The 24,998-nt window shown below is 44.0% G+C and overlaps 1 protein-coding gene across 2 annotated transcripts in view; it reads left to right on the plus strand.

Moving 5' to 3' along the window:
- sult4a1 (sulfotransferase family 4A, member 1) overlaps positions 1 to 24,998 on the plus strand; it is a 62,875-nt gene that overhangs the window by 9,947 nt on the left and 27,930 nt on the right. For both annotated transcript variants that reach the window (XR_013580233.1, XM_078568357.1), the window contains exons 2-3: positions 22,494 to 22,624; positions 23,948 to 24,028. Coding sequence is in view for 1 of the 2 variants with exons in the window: in XM_078568357.1 (XP_078424483.1) it covers positions 22,494 to 22,624; positions 23,948 to 24,028 (212 nt within the window). In the remaining variant the exon portion in view is untranslated. The remainder of the gene's footprint in view (positions 1 to 22,493; positions 22,625 to 23,947; positions 24,029 to 24,998) is intronic.

Here is a 24,998-nt window from a genome sequence, read left to right on the forward strand (position 1 = left end):
TTGGGACCACAACTTTTCACTTTATACATTAATGATCTAGATGAAGGAACTGAGGGCATTCTGGCTAAGTTTGCAGATGATACAAAGATAGGTGGACGGACAGGTAGTATTGAGGAGGCGGGGAGGCTGCAGAAGGATTTGGACAGGTTAGGAGAATGGGCAAAGAAGTGGCAAATGGAATACAACGTGGGGAAGTGTGAGGTCATGCACTTTGGTAGGAAGAATAGAGGCATAGACTATTTTCTAAATGGGGAGAGAATTCAGAAATCTGGAGTGCAAAGGGACTTGGGAGTCCTAGCCCAGGATTCTCTTAAGGTTAACTTGCAGGTTGACACGGTAGTTATGAAGGCAAATGCAATGTTGGCATTTATTTCGAGAGGACTAGAATATAAAAGCAGAGATGTGCTGCTGAGGCTTTATAAGGCTCTGGTCAGACCACATTTAGAATATTGTGAGCAATTTTGGGCCCTGTATCTCAGGAAGGATGTGCTGGCCCTGGAGAGTGTCCAGAGGAAGTTCATGAGAATGATCCCAGGAATGAAAGGCTTAACATATGAGGAACGTTTGAGGACTCTGGGTCTATACTCGATGGAGTTTAGAAGGATGAGGGGGGATCTGATTGAAACTTACAGAATACTGAAAGGCCTGGATAGAGTGGACGTGGGGAAGATGTTTCCATTAGTAGGAGAGACTAGGACCCGAGGGCACAGCCTCAGAGTAAAGGGAAGACCTTTTAGAACAGAGATGAGGAGAAACTTCTTTAGCCAGAGAGTGGTGAATCTATGGAATTCATTGCCACAGAAGGCTTTGGAGGCCAGGTCATTGAGTGTATTTAAGACCGAGATAGATAGGTTCTTGATTGGTAAGGGCATCAAAGGTTACGGGGAGAAGGCGGGAGAATGGGGTTGAGAAACTTATCAGCCATGATTGAATGGCGGAGCAGACTCGATGGGCCGAATGGCCTACTTTCTGCTCCTATGTCTTCTGGTCTTATGGTCTATCAAATTTTTCCCTCAGTGATTTTATTGGAAATGTTACCCTGCTAATGACCACAGTTTCTTGAAATGAGGAAATGCGTATATTGCAGGATTAAGCACATTATTGATGGATTCTGTATACAATTAACCCAAGTGTTAAAGTAGCTGAACTCAACAAATTAAAAATCATCGTGATTGGACACTCCTTCCTTTATTATTTTCATGCCAAATACTCACCAATGTCAAAATAAAAATCAATGATTTTGAAATTTGAAATGCAAAGGACAGTGGATGGTGCAGAGGGTTAGCACACTTTTCTGTCACTTCTGAAAACTGTTTGAGTCTAGACCAGATTGACAGCAAGAGAGCCCTCTCTGTCTGTTTGCTGTAAGATAAATGAGTTTGGGTAGTCTCAACTGTGCATTGGCTCACAGCAGAAAACTATCTTCAACTGGTTATTTTATTCAATGATGCCATAAGGAATGTTGGCCTAGAAATAGGGGGAAAAAAACATATTGGGTATTCCTTCATTGTAGGGGGTGAAGTTAAGGCAAAGGAAACATTACTGTGCAGATGCTTGTCTTATTCTTGATTTAGAAGTGTTCAATGTAGGCAATGGGAGCCTGAAACGAGAAAGTGTTCCCAGTGCCAACATCTGATGATGATAACAACTTGATAAATACAAAATTCACTCACAAAACTATGAATAATATTTTTTAAAATGTAAAATCAGTTTAAACCTTGATTCATGGAGAGAAAAATATTTCAAAGTGAAGTTTCAAGTTAGCTTAAGAATTTGTCTACACTAACTTTTTATATAGGTTTACTTTCTGGTGTATTTTATCGCATCATATATATGCGTGCCAAAATAGGAAACTAGCAAAAGCTGAATAATATTTTCAGAAAAAGCAGACAGCCAATAAAGCTGGTAATTTAAAACAGTCCTGAATAAAAACCAGTAATATATAAAATCTTAAGTCCACTAAGGGTGCAGGGAGGCAGGTTTGGAAGTCGCAAATGCATGGAAGTTGACCTTGTTTCCCACTATGTTTCCTCCTGACTAACCAGTTTTAATCTAATTTCCTACCCTTCCCTAATTCCATGCTCCTTCATTTTCTCCACTCACCTGCTGTATGATACCTTTTGAAGTCCATGTATGCTACATCCACTGCATCTTCCCCACCCACCATATCTATATTCTACTGAATTTGTGATAAACAATTTTTCTTCTGAAATCAGCGGTGCCTGCTCCTAATTATATTTCTTTCATGTAATGTAGCAGTTCTTGGGGAAAAGGGTTCATTCTTTATTGGAATACAATTACTGTACCATGCATGTTGAGAGGACCATTTCTAGTTTCTGAAGTTGTACATGTTTCTCTTAGCAGTTGAGATCCGTATGTCTGGAATGTTAATTCTTTTTAGTCAGGTCTATAGTAAGCAGTCCTGTACTTGTAGAAGGATGTAATGGACAAGATATCCACTGATGCTGCAGAGTATGCAGTTCCTAGACTGAAATCCACATATTGTAAAGGAATCATTTTGAAGAAAGATTCATGACCTTCATGGGTGCTCTGCCTGAAGGCAGGTCTTTGGTTCTTTGTCTGCTGATTCTTCATCCTGAGCCATTTCCTTGGCAGCTTTTGTCAGTGGTAGTTTGTCATTGCCTTCCATGCTCTGGGGTTGGGCGACAGGCAGGACCCGTGTCTACCTCAGCTGCAATGGGAATCGAACTCATGCTGTTGGCATTATTCTGAAACACACACCAGCCATCTAGCCAACTGAGCTAACCAGCTCCCAATCATGACATTAGTCACGATATAAATAAAAAAAAATTATATTGATTTCAGCAAAATTTCCACATTCCTGTGGGCTATGATATGTTATTGGATGCATTATATGATGTGTGCTGAAATATACAGAAGTAATTGTATGTGTTTTGTGCATTTTGGAAGCATATTGACCCAGGATCTTTGTTTGTCCAAAATCCAATTTTGGATTAGTAGCACTTTCCTTCATGCCACAAACTCAGTTCTCTTGTCACTGATTCTATGTCCCTTCAGAGTTTCACCTCAGGCTGTAATGGATTATTTACAACCTTAGCCACAGGCTGAGCTTCTGACCCCATATACATTCTGACAGAAAAACTACCTCCAACCACCTCTATAACATCACTTGCCTTTGCCTATCTGCCACAGTAATGCTGATCTGGACTTTTGACACCTCCAAACTTAATTTTTACAAAACAGCAAATACACTGGATGCTGGAAATTTGAAATAAAAACAGAAAATATGGGATTTACTCAACAGGCTTGGCAGCATCCGTGGAGAGAGAAACGAAGGTTAACATTTCAGGTCAATGATTACCTCATCTAATAGCTCCTTGGACTTATTTTTATTCATTCATGGGATGTGGGCTTTGCTGGCTGCGTCAGCGTTTATTGCCCAACCCTAGTTGCCCTTGAAAAGGTGGTGGTGAGCTGCCTTCTTGAAACTCTGCAGTCCATGTCCTGTTAGGAAGGGAGTTCCAGGAATTTGGCCCAGCGACAGTGGAGGAACGGCAATATATTTCCAAGTCAGGATGGTGAGTGACTTGGAGGGGAACTTCCAGGTGGTGGTGTTCCCATCTAACTGCTGCCCTTGTCCTTCTAGGTGGTAGTGGTCATGGGTTTGGAAGGTGTTGTCTAAGGAGCCTTGAATTCTTGCAGTACATCTTGTAGATGGTACACACTGCTGCTACTGCGCACCGATGGTGGAGGGAGTGAGTGTTTGTGAATGTGGTGCCAATCAAGCGGGCTGCTTTGTCCTGGACGGTGTCAAGCTTCTTGAGTATTGTGGGAGCTGCACTCATCCAGGCAAGTGGAGAGTATTCCATCACGCTCCTGACTTTTGCCTTGTAGATGGTGGACAGGCTATGGGGAGTCAGAAGGTGAGGTTACTCATTGCAGGATTCCTAGCCTCTGACCTACTCTTGTAGCCACAGTATTTATACGGCTAGTCCAGTTCAGTTTCTGCTCAATGGTAACACCCACGATGTTGATAATGGGGAATTCAGTGATGGCAATGCCATTGAATGTCAAAGGGCGATGTTTGGATTCTCTCTTGTTGGAGATGGTCATTGCCTGACACTTGTGTGGTGCGAATGTTACTTGCCACTCGTCAGCCCAAGCATGGATATGCTGCATTTGGACATGGAATGCTTCAGTATCTGAGGAGTCACGAATGGTGCTGAACATTGTGCAATCATCAGTGAACATCCCCACTTCTGACCTTATGATGGAAGGAAAGTCATTGATGAAGCAGCTGAAGACAGTTGGCCTAGGACACTACCCTTAGGAACTCCTGCAGTGATGTCTTGGGGCTGAGATGACTGACCTCCAACAACCACAACCATCTTCCTTTGTGCTGGGTATGACTCCAATCAGCAGAGAGTTTTACCCTGATTCACATTGGCTCCAGTTTTGCTAGGGCGCCTTGGTGCCACACTCAGTCAAATGCTGCCTTGATGTCAAGGGCAGTCACTCTCACCTCACCTCGAGAGGCTTCAGCTCTTTTGTCCATGTTTGAACCAAGACTGTAATGAGGTCAGGAGCTGAGTGGCCCTCACGGAACCCAAACTGGGTATCAGTGAGCAGGTTATTGCTAAGCAAGTGCCACTTGATAGCACTGTTGATGACCCCTTCCATTACTTTACTGATGATCGAGAGTAGACTAATGGGGCGGTAATTGGCCAGGTTGGATTTGTCCTGCTTTTTGTGTACAGAACATACCTGGGCAATTTTCCACGTAGCCGGGTAGATGTCAGTGTTGTAGCTGTACTAGAACAGCATGGCTAGGGGCGCGGCAAGTTCTGGAGCACAAGTCTTCAGTACTATTGCTGGAATGTTGTCAGAGCCCATAGCCTTTGCAGTATTTACTGCCTTCAGCCATTTCTTGATATCACGTGGAGTGAATCGAATTGACTGAAGACTGGCATCTGTGATGCTGGGGACCTCCGGAGGAGGCCAAGATGGATTATCCACTCGGCACTTCTGGTTGAAGATTGTTGCAAATGCTTCAGCTTTATCTTTTGCACTGCTGTGCTAGGCTCCTCCATCAATGATGATGGGGATATTTGTGGAGCCGCCTCCTCCAGTGAGTTATTTAATTTCTACCACCATTCATGACTGTATGTGGCAGGACTGCAGAGCTTAGATCTAAGCCGTTGGTTGTGGGATCACTTAGCTCTGTCTATCACTTGCTGCTTATGTTGTTTGGCATGCAAGTAGTCCTGTGTTATAGCTTCACCAAGTTGACACCTCATTTTTAGGTATGCCTGGTGCTGCTCCTGGCATGCCCTCCTGCACCCTTCATTGAATCAAGGTTGATCCCCTGTTTTGATGGTAATGGTAGAGTGGTGGATATGCCGGGCCATGAGGTTACAGATTGTGGCTGAGTACAATTCTGCTGCTGCTGATGTCCCAAAGCGCCTCATGGATGCCCAGTCTTAAGTTGCTAGATATGTTCGAAATCTATCCCATTTAGCACGATGGTAGTGCCACACAACACGATGGAGGGTATCCTCAATGTGAAAGTGGGACTTTGTCTCCACAATGACTGTGCGGTGGTCACTCCTACCAATATTGTCATGGACAGATACATCTGCGGCAGGCAGGTTGGTGAGGATGAGATCGAGAATGTCTTTCCCTCTTTTTGGTTCCCTTACCACCTGCCGCAGACCCAGTCTAGCAGCTATGTCATTTAGGGCTTGGCCAGTAGTGGTACTACCGAGCCACTCTTGATGATAAACATTGATGTCCCCCACTCAGAGTATATTCTGTACCCTTGCCACCCTCAATCCTTCCTCCAAGTGATGTTCAACATGAAGGAGCACTGATTCATCAGCTGAGGGAGGGTGCTATGTGGTAATCAGCAGGTTTCCTTGCCCATGTTTGACCTGATGCCATGAGACTTCATGGGGTCCAGAGTCAATGTTGAGGACTCCCAGGATAACTCCCTGCGACTGTATACCACTGTGCCGTCACCTCTGCTGGGTCTCTCCTGCCTGCGGGACAGGACATACCCAGGTTTGGTGATGGTGAAGTCTGGGACATTACCTGTAAGGTATGATTCTGTGAGGATGACTACGTCAGGCTGTTGCTTGACTAGTCTGTGAGACAGCTCTCCCAATTTTGGCACTAGCCCCCAGATGTTAGTAAGGAGGACCTTGCAGGCTCAACAGGGCTGTGATTGCCATTATCGTTTCCGGTGCCTAGGTCGATGCCGGGTGGTCCGTCCAGTTTCATTCCTTTTTTGTGACTTTGTAGTGGTTTGATACAACTGAGTGGCTTGCTAGGCCATTTTAGAAGTATTTAAGAGTCAACCACATTGCTGTGGGTCTAGAGTCACACGTGTAGGCCAGACCAGGTAAGGACGACAGATTTAATTCCCTAAAAGACATTAGGACTTGTGTCTATTTCTTTGATCATACCTCTGTGACCGCTTGGACATTTTTCTATGTTAAGGAATTATTTAATTCTTGTTAATACTGTATACAATTTGGTCAAGAACCTTCTCCTAGCTTTTCTGGTGGAGATCCTAGAGCAATCCTGTGTCTTTGAGGTTCCCCAAAATTGATGTCATGCCTACATGACTTGTTTCCTGTTGTCAGCTTTGTCTCAGGGGTAGCGTACATGTCCCTGAGTCAGAAGGTTGTAGGCCCACTCCGGATACTTGAGCACATAAACCAGGCTGATGCTTCATTGCATAAATGAGGGGGTGCTGCATTATCATATTATCACGTCTTTCGAATGAGACATTAAACCAATACCCGATCTTCTCCCTCAGATGTGGCTAAGTGATCCCATGGCACCACTCAAATGATAGTGCCTGGCTAATATTTATCCCTCAACCAACAGCATTGAAACAAATCATCTTATCATATATCTCATTGCTGTTTGTAAAACCTTGTTGTATACAAATTGACAGTTGCATTTCCTACATTACAGCAGTGACTACACTTCAAAATTACTTCATTAGCTTGAAAGTCACTTGGAAAGTTCTGAGGTTACAAAAGGCACTATGCAAGTACAAGTTACCCTCTTGCCCCTCTTCCAACTCCACCTTCTCCTTTTGCCCCCAACCTTTGTGTTCTCCTTCCCTCCTGTCCCATAAGGATTCTTGTAGCCTAAAAACACCCAATTTTCACCTTTTGTCAGGGAAAATTTGACTTATTCCCATCATAAACATGTGGGAAAATGCTCATGAATCATTTTCCATGGGGTGCAATTGGACCTAGTACCATGAAGAACTCTTAGACAAACTAGATTGTGGTATCTTTTTTCCTACTGATGCATTCAATTTGGGTTGAAGGAGCTAACTGAAGGTTATTGAGGAAGGGATTGAAAGTGACACATAACAGAAAGCACGGAACAATGAACTAAACCCTGTTGGCTAGAGGTTTATTGTGCTTGTGTGCAATCTACTAACCCACTCTATACTCACTGCTTTTACTGTGGTCCCTGAGTACCTCAGTGACTTGTAGGCCTCAGCACTCATTCGCATTAATACAGAACATCCACCATCACATTATTCACCCCATGATTTCTTTTTTTTTGTTATTTATGTCTTTCTGTGCTTTTTTGTCATCATCATGATGGGAGATTTTCATGTGGAAGAATTTTCCCAACTTTTGGAACTCAATGTTTTCTTCAGCACTGCCAGGTCATTAGAAGGCTTTGTGACTGTTGGGTGTTGCACAACACAGATTTTATAGTCACATCAAATACCCCTGCTGCTTGATATTTATAAAATGGCTGCTTGCAGTGTGGTTTAGAGCATTGTTTTTGTAGGTGGAGGAAGATATGTGATTGGGAGTGTGATTGGAAATCACAGTGCTGGAGTAGGCAGGAGTGTTTACCTGTGGAAGGCATAAAATTAGGATTGAATAGTAAAGTTCTGTTGATGAAAAATAAGATTGGAGTTCTGTGCAATTTTCATTCCTTAATTGAAAAATACTTATGAACTTTTTGAAACTCAATGAAATTAAATAGGTAGGACAGAGTCCATGATAGTGTATAGGAGGAGTGGATTTGAAATGGTTACCGTTTGTCCCATGATGATAGTTTTTCTGTGGAGATTAGTTTTACATTAAAAACAACGGTGAACTTACATTTTCTATTTGGAATGATGGAGAATTTGAGGATTGAGCAATGATCCTTTTTTGATATGCTTTTCCTTCGGGTTGTGTGCACTGTACTTTAACTGAGAAATATTTGGGCTACAAAATAAATGGGTTAATGAACTTGTGAAAATAGTGCATGTGAATGTGACACAAATGTGTTAACCAGCTTGCTGAAAATAGCAGATAGAAGAATTTTAATCTCCACACTACCCCGCTTCCCCCAGCTGGCTTTAAATTGGAACATTTTAATAAATAGGTGATGGTGCAAATAGATTATGTTCGACGTAAACTAAACTACAGCACATGAAAATATTATAATAGGATTGGGTTTGCTTTCAAACATATAATCAAAATTTTTACACTTGGCCTTAACAAAATTGTTTCAGACATCATTGAGTGAAGCTCAGACAGAAAGACTATGTAAAATGCTAGATTTACATCTGTGGTAATAGATCTAATATGTTGTTCATAGATACTTGGGTGTTATCTGTTGAAAGAACAATTGAGGTGCGCAGTTGGGGAACTGAAAGATCTTGGAAAGAAGTTTGTAAATGATTTCCCCAGAGGCTAAGAAATGTTTAAAAGTTCCTGAAAATGCATGTTTTCCTTATGCACTGCAGGCAGCTAAGTAAATAAATACCACTAATACATAAACCTCTACATGTAATAAACTCTTTACTGTCCATCTGTTTAGGGTGAGACTTTTTATAATAGAGGACACAAATATATAAAAGCTAGAGGTGGAATTGTAATCCTCCAAATCATAGGGAATGGAGTGGAGAAGCATTTAAAATTGACTAGCTCCATTTCTTGCTGTTCTCACTGATTCTCTATTTAATGCCACGGGCTTTGGCAGAGGATAACGATCCTGCCGGACTAAAATGATGGGGTCTCCTTTAGTTGCTTCTTGATGTTGTCTCCCATTTGCCTGCGTACCAGGCGTGCAGTGTTAGACATTCTTGGAAAGTGGGTCAAAAACACAGGTAAGCCATCCACTGCAGTGAACTGAATTATCCCAGCACCTTTATACATATCTGCAGCTGGCCCGGTCTGCTCAAACAATGTTTAGTTGGACCTGGCCTCTTAAAGGCTCCACTGCACTTTCCAAGCCACCTTGTTCAGTCGTTCTGTTTTATGTTGCATGTGACCTCCAATGAAAATACAAATCAACTGACTGAAGGAATGTTGGTAGATTCAGAAAAGTAGGGCATTGGCAAGCACTCCTCTTGACTGGCACAAATCAGCATAACTCGGTGTGGAACTTCAAGGCTTAGCTGCTTAAAGTAGGAAAGCATTCTGTTCTCTGGTAATGACGGCTTTCCTTGATATCTCAGGCTTACCTAAGATTATATATTTTGGTTGAAATTAGATCAAAATGGAATCTTTCTTATATGACAGCTGAATGTGCAGGAGGAATCACTTTCCAGAGCTCAACGAGCAAGCTCTTGTCCTTAGCAGTCCTGCCTTGTGTATATTCATCCATTTCTCAGATGGTTTTGGTGAGCAGATCAAGCCAAGAGAGTGAAAGGAGTTGAATGGGGATTCATCTCCTCCAATCCTTGGTGATGCAGAGTGTGAGAGCCGCCATTTTCCTAGCAATACAGCAGTGAGATGTGTCCATGTTCCCTACTGGTCTTGGTAGAATTGCACTGCATCTGTTGGAATCATTGTTTTAATTCCAAAGTTTTAGATTGCTGTAAAGACATTGGAGAAAATCAAATTATCTCTCTGACTTTGCAAAATGCTTTTTGAACACAATACACTGTTTTTAAATTTTGTTCTGTATTATTTTGCTGCATAATTGGAATTTGGTGGGTGTGTGTGTGTGTGGCCTGTACAACTGAGAGGTGGCTGCATTTTTAATTTGTCTCAATTGACCAGATGTAAAATGTGTAGCTTGTTCTATGAATTAGAGTGCTCTGTCTATAGGGCATTTCAAATTCAGCTCCTTGTTCTAAAATTCAACCGGTTTGCAGGCTAATTTACAGTTAACCAAATGAGCTCACTTCCAGAAGTCAGATAAAGCAAAAAAAAACGTTCATTCCTCTAAATGTTAGCGATGACTAAAGCAAGGAACAATTGATATCAATATAAGCTATGACACAAACAATTTTTCCTTCTTGTATTTGGAAGAGAGCTTGTGTTGGGTATAGCACCTGCATTTACCTGGAATTTTCATACAAATTGGTTCAAATGTCAGTCTTTTTTTCCCTGTTAATTTATTTCTTATGGGTGTAATATGAGTCAGAGAAAAAGGTTAATGCTTTCTGTCAGAATGGGTTGTGCGTCAGGAATAAATTGGAATCCTATAGAACCAAGACTGAAGGTTTAGAATCCATCTACCACAGGAGTACGGGTATAAAATTGCCACTGGAAGAAATAGATTTCACTTCAAATGTGTGCGGATTGGGGAAGAAATGTTTATTCACATTATTGTTTAAAGTATCCTCATTCAAATAAGCAAAGAATTGGATTGTGTTCTGCTTATTGTTTGTGAATGAAATGTATTTTCTGAACAAATCCGCCCGCACCCCCCTCCCCCCACCGTAGGTAGAATTGGTTGGTTCTAAAAAATGATGTAATGCTTGGCTAATGGACCCACTGCAGTACAGCACTTTTCTCTGATCATAGACTTCAGTTATTTATAACCTGGATTTAATGGACCTGTTTAAAATTCTATCTTGTGCTGAAAGTGCATTTTGGGAATGTGTGTAAAGCTCATAGTATCCCCTCAGTACAAGGCCATAAATGCTGTCTGAATTGCACATAAGGGCAGTAGCTCATGCCAGTTATAGTACAGGTATATGTTGGGGTAATGTTCTGCTTCTCGGATTTATGCATGGCATAATAATTAGGAATCAGCACTTCAGAATTTTCACTGATCTTCAGTTATAGAGTAAAAGGATATTGTAGATGAGCTGTAACAAAATGGGCTTTAACTGTGCACAAATCAAATTCCCCTTTCCCCACATCTCCTAAATACAACAACTTGGGCTGATACTGTGTCCTGGAGACATCGTAGCCCGGCCAGTACGTTCTTCACCTGTAAATCTACATAGCTAATGTCAGTAGAAAATCTGACCCTGGTGTCAATGGCTGGGATTTTCTGTGCCCACTGGCGTCAGGTGTGTTCAGCGGTGTGAGCAGACAATATGGCGAGAAGGCCAAAAACTGGTTTCATGACGTCGTGAAACCAGTTTGCGATCGTCCGCTCAGCCTGTTGATGGTGGGCCGCACTCGTCGGGAACCTCATTGTAATACATTAGCATATCATTATTAAGGCCAGCCCGCCAGACTTACCCCACCCCCACCCCTTGCTGACATCACGGACGTCCAAGGAATAGAAGATGCTGGAGCCTGGCAGCAAGGGGATCCTGGACAAACATCCATGGCATGCTGGGTGGATTCTCATTGACATGTCTTTGCTGCGAAGCAGCTCATGGAAGGTCGAAAGTCACTGTTGATGCTCACAACAGATAATGTTTGAGGGGGTTGGAGAGGAAGGTTGACTGGAAGAAGAGGAGGTGTCGGGGTGGGTGATGCAGGTATTGGGGGTTGAGTTTGGGCGGGGGGGAAGGAAGTACGGGGGGGGGAAGATGGCAACTGGGAGATAAGTGTAATGGTGTGGAAAATGTAAGAGAAAGAGCTTGGAAGGGAGAAGGAATGCAGAGAGGGAGGGAGTCAAGGGGAGAAAGGAGTGTGGAGGTGGGGGGAGTCCAGGGGGAGGAAGGAGTGTAGGGGGGGGGTGGAATCCAGAGGGAGGAAGGAGTGTGGAGAGGGAAGGGAGTCCAGGGGGAGGAAGGAGTGCGGGGTTGAGGGGGTGGGGGGGGGGTGGGGTGGCTGTGGGAGGATTCCAGGGGGAGGGAGGAGTGTAGAGAGTGGGGAGTCCATGGGGCGGAAGGAGTGCCTGGGTGGGGGAGTTCAGAGGGAGGAAGGAGTGCGGAGAGGGGAGGGAGTCTAGGGATAGGAAGGAGAGAGGGTGGAGGAAGGAGTCAGGAAGGAGGAAGGAGTTAAGCTGGAGGAAGAAGTGAGGGAGTCAGTAAGTGGGAGGGAGTGTCCTGGAAGAGGGTGGGTGGGCTTCCAGGGGGGAAGGGGTCAGAGAGGGTGGATGTGCAAGTGAACATGCAAGGGCAGGGTCTGATGTGTGCATGTCTGCCTCCTGAGGAGTGAACTGAGGGTGGATATGGTACAAGGGAATAGGGAGAATGACCGAGGGCAGAGTGAGGTGGGAGGGTGAAGGTTCTATGGTAGCGGTAGAAGGGATGGCGAGGGTGGTTGATGGGGACTTGGAGGCACAACGGACCCTGGAGGTGGGAAGGAGGTGGTCAGGGAGGTGAATGCAGATGGGCAAGGAAGGGAATGTGCATGTTTACCTGGACATCACCAAAGGAAAAGGTTTGTGGCTCATAGGTCACGGAGGAGAGGTGGAAGGTGATGCCAGGACGTCAACTATGATGGGTGAAAGGAAATGGGTGACTGGGGGAGATGAAAAGATGGGGGAGCGAAAGTTAAACCGAATTAGCACCATCATGCTGTCCAAGTTGAAAGTGAAATGAGAGTTGTGGTGGGCGAGATCAGGTGCTGCATGGGAGTGTGATCATTGGGTGGGTGGCGATGCAGGTCAGCTCAGATGGACAACTGAAAGCAAACCCCAGCAGGCAGCATTCAAAATGCTCAGGACATTGAGGTGAGTATGATACGGAAAGGATCAGCGTGCGTGGGAGAGTGCTTGTACGAGGCTCTGAAAGTCCCTGCCCCACACACTCTTCTGCTTCCAGAATCACTCGTTGGCCAGCTCTCCCTCTGCGGTGACAGCAGATGAGGTTGAGCTTCTCACAGGTAAAGGGGTCTCGGAGGGAGAGGACAGCCTCAGATTCCTCTGAGACCCAAGGATGTCCGCTTCTCTTCCCTTCAGGTGTCCTTGAGGAGAAGGAGCACCTGGAGGGACATTGAGGTGCCCCATTTCCCTCTCGCGTTGCCACTGCAGGAACTTGCCCATGGTTCTCATGATGGAGTGCAGGTCTGTACACATCTCTGCGTTCTGCTGGACCAGGGTCTCCATGGCGTCCACCATCCTCCTCATGGAGACCTCCATACATGCACCTGTGGGCACCACACTTTATCAGAGAGCAGGTGGATGCACTCCTCTGACACATGTGCCACTCTGTTGAGGGCTTTCAAAAGCTCTGAGTGGTGTTCCCCCACCTTTTGCTAACTCTCTAGGATGATTTGGATGTCATTTGACTTGGACCTCACAGGTGCCTGATCCCCAGTTGTCCTCCGAGTTCCGGGGAGTTTGCATGAACCTGCCTCCTGCTGCGGCGACCAACAGATTGTGAACCCAAGCCTGCTCTAGATCTAGGTTTCAACAAGATGTGTGTCTCTGCGCTGGTGCAGGGTGTGGGTAAGCGCTGTGATGGGTCTTCCAGGCTGCTTATTTCCAGCTCTTCAATGGAGGAAGTGTCCTCTTAGCTGGAGGTGAGGATGTGGATGGAGCTGAGAGAATGGCTGGCTGACGGTGTCAGTCACTTGGCAAAGCTCCCTGTGAACCAAAGTAGAGATAAGTAGTGCATGGCAGCAGAGTCAAAAGCAGGAGAGAGAGAGAGCACTCACATATGTAATGAGAGAGGGATGATGTGATGCAGGATCCTTAACAGAGTGTTTGCCACCGACCTCACCACCACAGCAGGCAAGGTCTATGTCCTTACCAGTCAGCACGATGCAACACTTCTCAAAGTGAGTGAGGGGCCTAATGTAGGCCACTCCACCCGATGTCTGGGACCTTCTCCTGCATGAAAACAGATGGAGAGTGTGAGAGCAAGACACGTGGCACTGCTTGGAATGTTTGTGTGGTGAGCGGAGCCATGGACAGGATCAGGACATGAGCTCGAGAGGGTATGAGCCTGATGGAGATGTGAGGTGTGTGAGAGAGTTAGTGGTGTTGTCCCTTGAGATGTGAGATTCATGTAGATGTGTGATGGATTTGAGTTGAGAGTGATGAGAAGAGTGAATTATTTTGGTAGAACAGATGAGACCATTCATCCTGTAGTGGCACTGGGTGGCTGTCCTCTTTTGGAGGGCATTGGTGCTGACTGCCATTGCCTCCCAAGCCGGATTAGTGAGGTTGTTGCCCATCCTACGGCCAGAGCAGGGGTGAAGGTCGTCACGGCGAGCCTCCACTGTGTCTAAAAGGCACTGGAGGGATGTGTCATTGAATCTGGGGGCTGCAGTTTTTTGCCTTTTGGGGCCATCCTGTCTGCAGCAGTTGAGGGCTCGAAACACTGAGAGGTGTGCGTGCAGCTGGATTTTAAATATGGCACCCGGCATGAAGGAGCGGCGAGATGATGGCGTGGCGGGTGAATGGGAGCCCGCCTGCCATGGAAACAGCGTGTTTCCCAGGAATGCATAATTAATGCAGTGGGTCTGGGACAATATGGCGTGAAAAGCCGCCATTGTGCCTGGTGGGTAAAATGTTTTACCCGCATGCTACCGCTCTTAGTGCAAATGTAGGAGATTGAATTAAGTGAATAAAAGTGTCCCCAATGTCAGCAAGAAAACTTTCAGTTTAAAAATAGGAATGATGACGGATAGTGAATCACAAGAACACGTTCTCTTGTCCCACCTCAATGTCCTGAGCATTTTGAATGCTGCCTGCTGGGGTTTGCTTTCAGGTGTCCATCTGAGCTGAGCTGCATCGCCACATGATCACATTCCCATGCAGCACCTGATCTCGCCCATCACGATTGTCGTTTCACTTTTGATTTGGACAACATTGTTATGACACAGCAGTTGGTAAAGGCTGAGTTGTTTAAATCCCAGAGGGAAACTTGAACAACTGTCATAACCTATATTTTCAATTGTTATGTTTGAAATGCAGCTCTGAATTCAGGAATAAAACCAACGATCCTCAAGAGGTTTTTTTAATAAAACTAAATTAAACATTTATTAATTTAACAACAAATTAAAAACATACGCGTCATTACCATAATAACTGTTAAACAAATTCCCAAATTAAATCTTCACCAAGGCAACAATAACCGATAGACTTTGAACAGACACCAGGCAAAGCACATTTAACCGTACAAATTCAAAATGAGGTCCCTTGCAATTTGGTTCCTTTGCAGACACAGTTGTAGGGCTTACCTAACATTTCCTTTTGAATGTAAATTTTCCATTGTATTACTAGGTTTTTAATTTTACCTCTCCTAACAATAATTCTCTCACTCCACCAATTTTATTAGTAATATAAACACATTGCTTGTTGTCTCCTAGCTAAGTGTAAGATTTTACTCCCTTCTTTTGAATGGTTTATTCAACAAATACAAATGTACTCTTTACCTTTTCCTCCTTACATTTATCTAATTAACATCTCAAAACTACTGTACATCAAAGCACCCAGACTAGCTTGCTTTAATCCAGTTAAGCCACGCATAGACACACTCACAGACACAGACCCTACTACAAATCCAATTTAAAAATAATTTCCAATAACATCATAGAAATTAATCTCTTCATGACAAGCATGATTTGGATTCGGTTTTTTGTGTGCTCCCCTGTCTTTTCCCCTCTCCCAGTCACCCATTTCCTTTCCCCCCATCATTGTCGACACAAGCCCCTGCTGGCATCACCTCCCACCTCCCCTCTGTGACCTACCAGCCACAACCCTTCTCCTTCAGGGATGTCCAGGCGAACGTGCACATTCTCCTTCTTCCCGAAAATCCCACCCCCATCCACATTCACCTCCTTGACCACCTCCTACTTACCCACAGGGTCGGTTGTGCCTCCGAGTCCACACCAACCACCCTCACCGTCCCTTCTAGCGCTACCATCGAACCCTCACCCTACCACATCAATCTGCCCTCAGTCATTCTCACCATTCCCTCATACCATGCCCAACCTCATTTCACTCCCCAGGTGGCAGTCATGGACCCATCAGAGCCCCCACCTTGCATGTTCACCTGGAAATCCCCCCCCCCCAGAACCTTTCTGCTCCCAGAACCCCGCCCCATGGAACCCCTTCACACAAGCTCTTTCCCCCTCCCTTTGTCTCCCCAAACCCTGTTTAGCCCCTTCCCATTCCTGACTTCCTCAGACACCCTTAATATTTCCGCCACCCTTAGTCTTTCCACCCCTTTTATACTCTCCACTTGCTTGCTTGAGTTGCCATCTTCTCCCCCGTTGCCTCCTCCTTCCCAATACTCCCTACCCCCTTCCAAACCTCTCCCCCGACACCTTCATTCCCCCCTCCCAACCACACCCCCCGACACCTCTTCCTCTCTCAGTCGATTCTGGACCTTGCCCTCCCACCACCTCGACCATTATCCATTGTGAGCATCAACGGTGACTTTCCAACTTCCATGCGCTGCCTTGCGGCAGAGCAATGTCCATGAGAATCCACTCAGCATGCCTTGGATGCTCCTCCAGCATTTTCTGCTCCCTGGATGTCCTGTATGAGATATGGCCAAATAATGGGTATCTGCTCTGCTCCCACTTCTCTGCCAGTAAGATACTGGATCAGTGACTGGACTGTCTTGCGCCCTTGCTTCCACCCGAAGAGCTATACTAAACCTCTACCTTGTAATAAAGGTACAGAAACTCAGTAAAGTTGGTGAAAGTAATGTGTGTGCTGGCATTTTGTGCTGTGTTGCACTGCCCAATATAATTCTTTCCATGGGACAGTTGTATTTGAGATCCAAAATATAAATTAATTTCTTTTTTATGGTCTGAACTTTTTTTCCACAATGTATGTTTTTATTAACAGGTTCAGACTCTTTTCAAAAGTATTTTTCTCCCCAACTCACTTCAGGCTCCCCCTCCCTTCTCATTACATACCTCTGTGCCTAACCTGTTCCCAGGCGTCTGCCAGCTCTCCTCTGAAACTTATCACTGAGAAATGTGCAGGAAAAACTGAAAGAGGACGAATCTCCCTCTGAATTTTCTCTATCCTGTGACTATCAACTAACCTCTTATGTCCTCCTCAATGTTTTATAGCTGATTTGATGCCAATGGTGCCATTTCAGAGCTCAATGCTCCAGCTATCACCCTCCCTTAACCTTGCACAGCTGAACACATATTCAGCAGCAGAAACAACATCATGGGGGTTACCCTTGACCAGAAACTGAACTGGACTAGCCATATAAATACTGTGGCTACAAAAGCAGGTCAGAGGCTAGGAATCCTGCGATGAGTAACTCACCTCCTGACTCCCCAAAGCCTGTCCACCATCTACAAGGCACAAGTCAGGAATGTGATGGAATACTCTCCACTTGCCTGGTTGAGTGCAGCTGCAACAACACTCAAGAAGCTTGACACCATCCAGGTCAAAGCAGCCCGCTTCATTGGCACCACATCCTCAAACATTCACTCCCTCCACCACTGACGCACAGTAGCAGCAGTGTGTACCATCTACAAGATGCACTGCAGAAATTCACAGAGGCTCCTTAGACAGCACCTTCCAAACCCATAACCACTATCATCGAGAAGGACAAGGGCAGCAGACATATGGGAACACCACAGCCTGGAAGTTCCCCTCCAAGTCACTCACTATCCTGACTTGGAAATATATCCGCTCCTTCACTGTCGTTGGGTCAAAATCCTGGAACTCCCTTCCTAACAGCACTGTGGGTGTACCTACACCACATACTAGATGCTGGAGGAGGAGAAGAAGGACTTTCAGAAGGAGGCCATGTCTGCTCAGGGCTTTCAGTGGGAAATTATTCTCCTATCTGAGTCTCAGTGAGGAACTATGTGTGAGATGTCTGTGCTTCAGTAAGGATGTCTTCACTGATATCGATCACTTGCATCAGCCACAACTGCAACTTCAGAATAGGATGGTGATGACATTGCCAGTGATTGTGAAGACGATCATGGTGATGAACTTTTATGCATCTGGCTCTCTCCAGGCTGGAGCTGGAGATAATTGCAACATCCTAAGGTTTGTCATCCACTGTCAAAGGTTTTCTATCAATGAAAACTAACTATATTTCATTTTCTTTTGCCAGTTGGAGTGAGCGTGTGGCTTTACTAAGATTGCAGGCTTCTCTCTGGTGCAAGGTGCATGAACATTGCTTAGCTGGTGCTGCATGTCAACTTTGCCCTTTACCACAACCAAAAGGAATTCCACTTCCTCACGTCCAGGTGGTGTGTGACCAGAGGCAATGAATCAGACAGGTCCGCCCGGTATCTAGGCAGCAGTCATGATGCCTTCATTCTATGGCAGTCGGCTATGCCTGCTACATTTGAACTGCCCTGCAAACCAAAGGGTGCCTACTGGGTGATGAGACCTGAGGACATGGCTGATAACTCTGGTGCACAAATCATGCACATGCGTAAAGCATGCTAATAAGGAAAGCCATGTTGCCACAAGAAATATGATAGAGAAGATCATTTGGTGTGCTGAAACAATGCTTCCATTGCCTGAACCATTCTGGAGCAGCTCAATAGTACTTGACAGAGCGAGTGTCAAGATTCGCTGCATGTCTGCTGCATGTTGCAAAACGTCGCCATCATGAGGGGACAGTGCTTGACACCAGCCAGGTATATGATGAGCAGCTCAGGAGCCATTGCCACTCGCCTGGGATGGGGCCTCTGCAATCCTAGTAATCTGTTAGAGGGGAGATGAGTGTACTGCTGTGACACCCTGCAAGACAATTTGCACACTGTAATTCATAGCAATGAAGGCAGCAGCCTAAGCTTTCACTGCGGCACTCAAATTGTGCTTTGATGGAAGCTGCGACGTTGGCCATCAAACCCTGCATCATGGTTGGATCCATAAGTGTTTGAACAGAGTGGGCCACCACTTCCATGCTGGAATGGATCAGCTCCAAACTCTGCGTAAAGTCCTGTGCCACATTGGTGCCATACACTTTCATGCTCCTTGGCATTGACCACTGGCTTTCTGGCAGGCTTCCCAATGCACCAAGTGTTTCATTGTGCAAGCCCATCAGCAATCTTCTGTAGGTTGCCATATTGAAGTCCTCATTTGAGCCCTCTGCAGCTGAAAACATGTGCAACTTTGCCCTCTGGTGAGCTGAAACTTGTGCCCCTTTGTCCCCTGCCCTGACTGCACCTCCATTGTGCCCAGAGTCCAACGATTTTCTGTAATCTGTAACCTGTAATCTATCTTCCAAGACACAATGAGTGTCAGTATCTGAGCTGGTTTGCAAGTATGCAAGTATGTTCCTCCATTGCCTGGCCAGGTTGCAACTCTTGGGTATCTGAAAGGAAAAAGGCGAAAAGGTAATATTGTGCTGTGGGCAGGAGGGGAGAGGTAAGTAAATAGTACAGGGGGAGTGTTCAGGTGTGGGGAAATGTGATAACCCAAAATAATATTCTTGTCAAGTGTTTGTCTACAAGGCGAGATGAAGGACCTTTTTAGTAACACTATTAACTGAGAAGATTAAAAGGAGTTGTTTTTGATAATGATTGGAGAAACCGTTCATTTTGCAGATGACAACAGGGATCAAACAGGTGGTGCTTTGTATCTAACAGATAATGAACACCAGCAGACCCCAGGAGGCCCTCTCTGTTATGGTTCCGGAGTGCTTTTTTTTCCATGTCAGAATGTGTGGGATAATATTCCCAAATGAATCTTTAACAATCCTAATATGATACTACACCTCAAGCTGTAATAACAATTTGAAAAATTTCCTGTTACTGAAACCGGTAAACCACTAGATAAAAATATTGGAACTTCAACCCTCCAACTCTGAGGCAAGACTCCTAACACTGAGCCAAGGCTAACACTGAAATTATAATATATGATAGGCCACTGCAGTTTTTCTGCCAGGCCAACATGAAACCTAGGAGCAGGAGCAGGCCATATGGCTCCTTGATCAGTAAGACCTCAATTCTGTCTTCCTGCACTATCTCTCTATCCCTCGATTCCCATCGTATCTCAGTTATGAATGGTTGACCCCTTATTCCGTGATCCTTAATTCTAGAGTTCTCAGACAGGGGAAAATCCTCCCAGCATCTACCCTGTCAAACCCCTTAAGAATCTTATATTTCAAAAAGCTAATCTCCTATTCATTCTTTTAAACTCTAGAGAATAAAGGCCTAGTATTCTCAATCTTTCTTTATAGGATAATAAACCATATCGCAGGAATCCATCTAGTGAACTTTTGTTGCATTCCCGCCAAGACAAGTATATCCTTCCTTGGGTGAGGAAACCAAAACTCTATACTGTACTCCAGCTGTGGTCTCACCAAGACCCTGTATAAATGTTGTAAGACTTTTTACTCTTACAATCCAATCCTTTTGTAATAAAATTTACCATACCACATGCTTTCCTAAGTGCTAGATGTTAACTTCCTCTGATTTGTGTACAAGGACACCCAGGTCCCTCTGAATACCAACCTTTTCCAGCCTCTCACCATTTAAACAATATTCTGCTTTTTTATTTTTCCTAGAAAAATATCTAACTTCACATTTCTACCACATTCTTTCTCTCTTACTTAACCTGTCTGTATCCCTTTGCAGCAACTTTGCATCATCCTCATGGCTTACTTTCCAGCCTAGCTTTATATCCAATACAAACTTGGATACATTACAGCCAGTCTCTTTTTAGATAGATATATATGTATGATCCTTGTGTTTCCCTACTAATTACAACCCAAAAGTGACCTGTTTATTACTAATCTCTACTTTCTGTCTGTTAACCAATTCTCAATTCATGCTAATATATTGACCTCTTGTGCGATACCTTATTGAATCCTTTTTGAAAATCTAAGTTCACTACATCCTCTTGTTCACTTTACACTGCTAGTTACAACCTCAAAAGATTCTTCAGCAAATTTGTCAAACACAATTTCCTTTTCATAAATCCCTATTGACTCTGCTTAACCATGTTATGATTTTCTAAGTTCCCTGTTAGCATGTCCCTAATAATAGATTCTAGCATTGTCCCTGCTACTGATGTCAGGTTAACTGGCCCATTTTTGCTCTCCCTCCTTTCCTGTACATTGGAATTACATTTACTATCTTCCAATCCGCAAGAAGATCCATGACAAAAGAAGCCAAAAAAGATAAATATTTTTCTTTTTGTGGAAGCAAGAGGGAGCAGAAGTGCTCTTTTGTGGTGCCCTCCCAAATGGAAAGCTTAGGACTTCCCTACCTCAGATTCCTCCCCTCCTCCCCCCTCACAGGACACACCAAACCCAATTCTGCTGCTTGACTGTCAATGGTGACTTCTGCACCATGCCATTTCCATGTCAGGAATGCGGCCAGTGGGATTTCAGATCTAGCTGGCAACTAAAGTCAACCAGGCCTCATTCTGCTTCAGTTGGGTGGGAAATTAACATGTCAGTGTGGTTTTCTGATGCATTAAAATCCAGGCCTCTGATGTTTTAAAAGGGGAGGAGTACTGAACTGGGAAGTGTTTTCAACGCATTCCCCCTTTTTATATTTATCATGGATTTCTTTTGATTTATGAAGCATCCAAAGACTAGATCTTTCAGGCTAGATAGAGATCCTGAGTTACACTAAACTGGCATCAACTAAAAGTTCTATTCATTGTAGTTATGAAATGCAAATTTATGCCAATCACATTCCTGATCAATAATCTAGAGCTGCTGTGCATTCATTCAGCTGAGTACCACTGTGTTAATTTTTAATTGTCCATACAATGCTTTATCTTCTCAATAGATACCCCAGTTTCATGAGTCATTTACAACCCAGAAAATGGATGGATAACCTGCTCGCACACCTCTGCTTATAAAGCCACTAGGAAATGAGAGGCCTTTGGGTGGACCTCTGAGATTTTCCTTTCCTTCCACAGGGAAACTTCATTGCCTTCAATCTGTGCTTTTTCTTTCCTTGTCCCAATGGCATGCTTCAATTGGTGAATTCATGTTGGGAATTGCATGTGTAACATACTGGCCCAAGGAATGGAAAACCAGTCAACATAACTCTAGAACAAAACTAAAATTAAAAGCTTTTTTCTCATTAATACTAAAAAAAAGTGAGAACTCTTTCATTGTGAATGAAGTCATACCATTTATCCTCTTTTGTTATATTCCTTTCTTTGAAAATAGTTTTTATTGAACTAAAAATAATAATGAGTGCACCAGAATAGATTGGAATTTCTGTGCCACAAAATGTGGTGATTGTTGGGTTACTGCCCATTATTTGCCATACTGTGTTGTAATCTGAATGGGGAATGAGAGAACGTTGTCAGTTAATCATTTCAATACAGTTGCTAGTGACTGGTTGAAGGGCAGCATTGGTGAAGGTCTTGGAGCAGAACATTCAAAGCTCCACCTAATTAAGGAGAAGTTTGACGGTATACACCTGAATAACAAAATGATTAAAATCAACTCAAAACGTACATGCTCACTTGATGTGGTTTGTTGACAGGAACAAGTCTGCTCCAGGAGTTGGTGTATTTGGTGAACCAGGATGCTGACCCAGATGAGATCGGAATAATGAATATTGATGAGCAGCTGCCCGTCCTGGAATACCCTCAGCCCGGCCTCGATATCATTAAGGTAAAAGTAGTTTAACTGAATGTGTTTGTATTCATCTCAGTATGTGGCAGGTGCCAGTTTGAATCACACTTGTACGGCAATTTCTAATCACTCCAGCTCCTATTCTCCTGCAAAAATCTTTTGCTTTCTGGGTATATCTCTCTTTTGATCTCTTTCTCTTCTTCTCCATTCCATTTTTTCTTCCCTCTGCATCAGTCTTTCCCTTTCTCCTGTTTTGTTGATGTGCCTTTCTTGCATGTATGATCTATGCTTGGTTCTTTTTGCTTTTTAGTGATTTCCTACAAGCAGGGCTGGGGAAATCAACTGGGTAAAATACAGGTGCTGGACCCTGTATCTGGGAAGCCCCGGACTAGATGTCTGCCAGACTTGGGGATTTTACGGATTTTGGATCCTGTACTTATAACACACAAAATATAGTATGAAAAATAAAGTTACAAACAACAGTGTCCTCCCTTTGTGCTCTCACCTCATTACAGTTGGTGAGCCACTGAAGCTCCTCAGGACCCATGCGTCTCCAAAACATTCAAATTGCTGCACGAAACCACAATTAATGACCCCCCTTTCAGCCTGAAGTGGATCAAAAACAGAAAATGCTGAAAGAACTCAGCAGGTCTAACAGCATCTGTGGAGAGAAAAAAAGTTAATATTTCAAGTCCGTATGACTCTTCAGAGCTCTGAAGAAAAGTCATACGGATTTGAAACGTTAACTTTTTTTTTCTCTCCACAGATGCTGTTAGACCTGCTGAGTTTTTCCAGCATTTTCTGTTTATGTTTCAGATTTCCAGCATCTGCAGTATTTTGCTTTTAGCCTGAATTGGATACCTGCCATTGACCTGAAGGCTCCTGTTCCTGCTCCCCAGCCAACCCTGGGAAATTTGACCAGCGATGAGAAGTCAGGGAGCCGTCTGGACGTATTCTCCCGGTATTTTACTGGCATCCCCGATACAGCCGGCATCGCCGATTGTAGCAGAAGTAACACTTCTAGACGACTTTTACAAGGTCACCTGTCAGTTATGCTTCTTAAGAAGCAGTGGACAACTGGAAGAAGAGATGCCTTTCCTGAAACCAAGATAACAAAATATCACATAATGAGGAGAATCAAATAAAGAATAAAAGGGTTTGCACTTCAGTTTCAAGTTACCGGCTTTCGGGTCCTTCCAGATTTTGGGACGCCGGATAAAGGATCTGGTACCTGTATCCTAATGATTGGATACTGGTTCTTTGTTCATGCCCTCAATTAGAGAAACTGTGGCTGAAGAAGCAAAACCCAATGGAGAGAGAAGCTTTAAGAAACCTATTCAGTTGATTTTTTTTCATCTTTAGGAACTGACATCCCCTCGCCTCATTAAGAGTCACCTCCCATATCGCTTCCTGCCTACAGACCTGCACAATGGACAGTCAAAGGTAAAATATTATCTGCGTCAAGTATTTTTAGTGACAGGGCTGAAACTTGACAATGTGAACAGTTTTCTTTGAACTTATCAGTTGTTTAATATTTATATTAGTTCATACATTTTGGAAATCAACTTCAGTTTGGATATATATTCATAAATAATTTTTCTTTTGAAATTTTCCTACATTTTTTCCATTTCCAAACAGCAGTGGATTATTGTGGGTACAGGTACTCATAAAAGGGTGGGGGGTGGGGCGGGGGGAGATGGGTGGTGGATTTGGCAGCAGCTCCCCTTCACCTGTAGCCTTTGGAAGACATGTGCCATATTACCATTCATAGTCTACCAAGCTTGCAGTATTCACTGATGTAGATTCAGCATTACCCCATCTTTCCTTTGCTTTCCAGTAAAGGAATGAAAATGCTGGGCCAACAATCCACTTTCCTTCTGGTGCACATCCTTTGTAATCGATGGGGAAGTGAATTAGACTAGGAACTGGCATATCTGGGTTCCAGTCTTTCCAAATAAGCCTTTGCTGCCTCAAAAAAAAGCAAGCAGCAAATGGGTTGGGACTCAAAGGCTAGAAATTGCAGTTTCACCCACCTGGCAAAAGAGTAGCAGGCCAATATACCAAATAGCACTAAGCCTGTGGGGTCGATGCCAAAGCTGCAGCCTAGCACTTCACTGGATGTGGAGCCTATGGATCTTCAGGCCAGTTATCCCTTAAATTCTTTGAGCTTCCACAGAGCAAGTAAATTACTCCTATTAAAATAGAACTCCTTTGGAGAATCATTGGCTCTGTTCATGTGGGGAAGTGAATTGATTGAACTGAGGAGATCATCGCGTTGCAGCATTCTTAGACAATGGCTCTTAAATAAGGGATTGTAGCCTTCAACAAATAAGAGAGCATTTTGTTAGGATATGTAAAGGGTCAGTGGTTAATGAGACAATGATGTTTGTGATGATGTAAGCATAACATCAGG

Source organism: Cetorhinus maximus, chromosome 22, assembly GCF_964194155.1.
Source record: "Cetorhinus maximus chromosome 22, sCetMax3.hap1.1, whole genome shotgun sequence".
NCBI classification, from domain to species: Eukaryota; Metazoa; Chordata; class Chondrichthyes; order Lamniformes; family Cetorhinidae; genus Cetorhinus; species Cetorhinus maximus.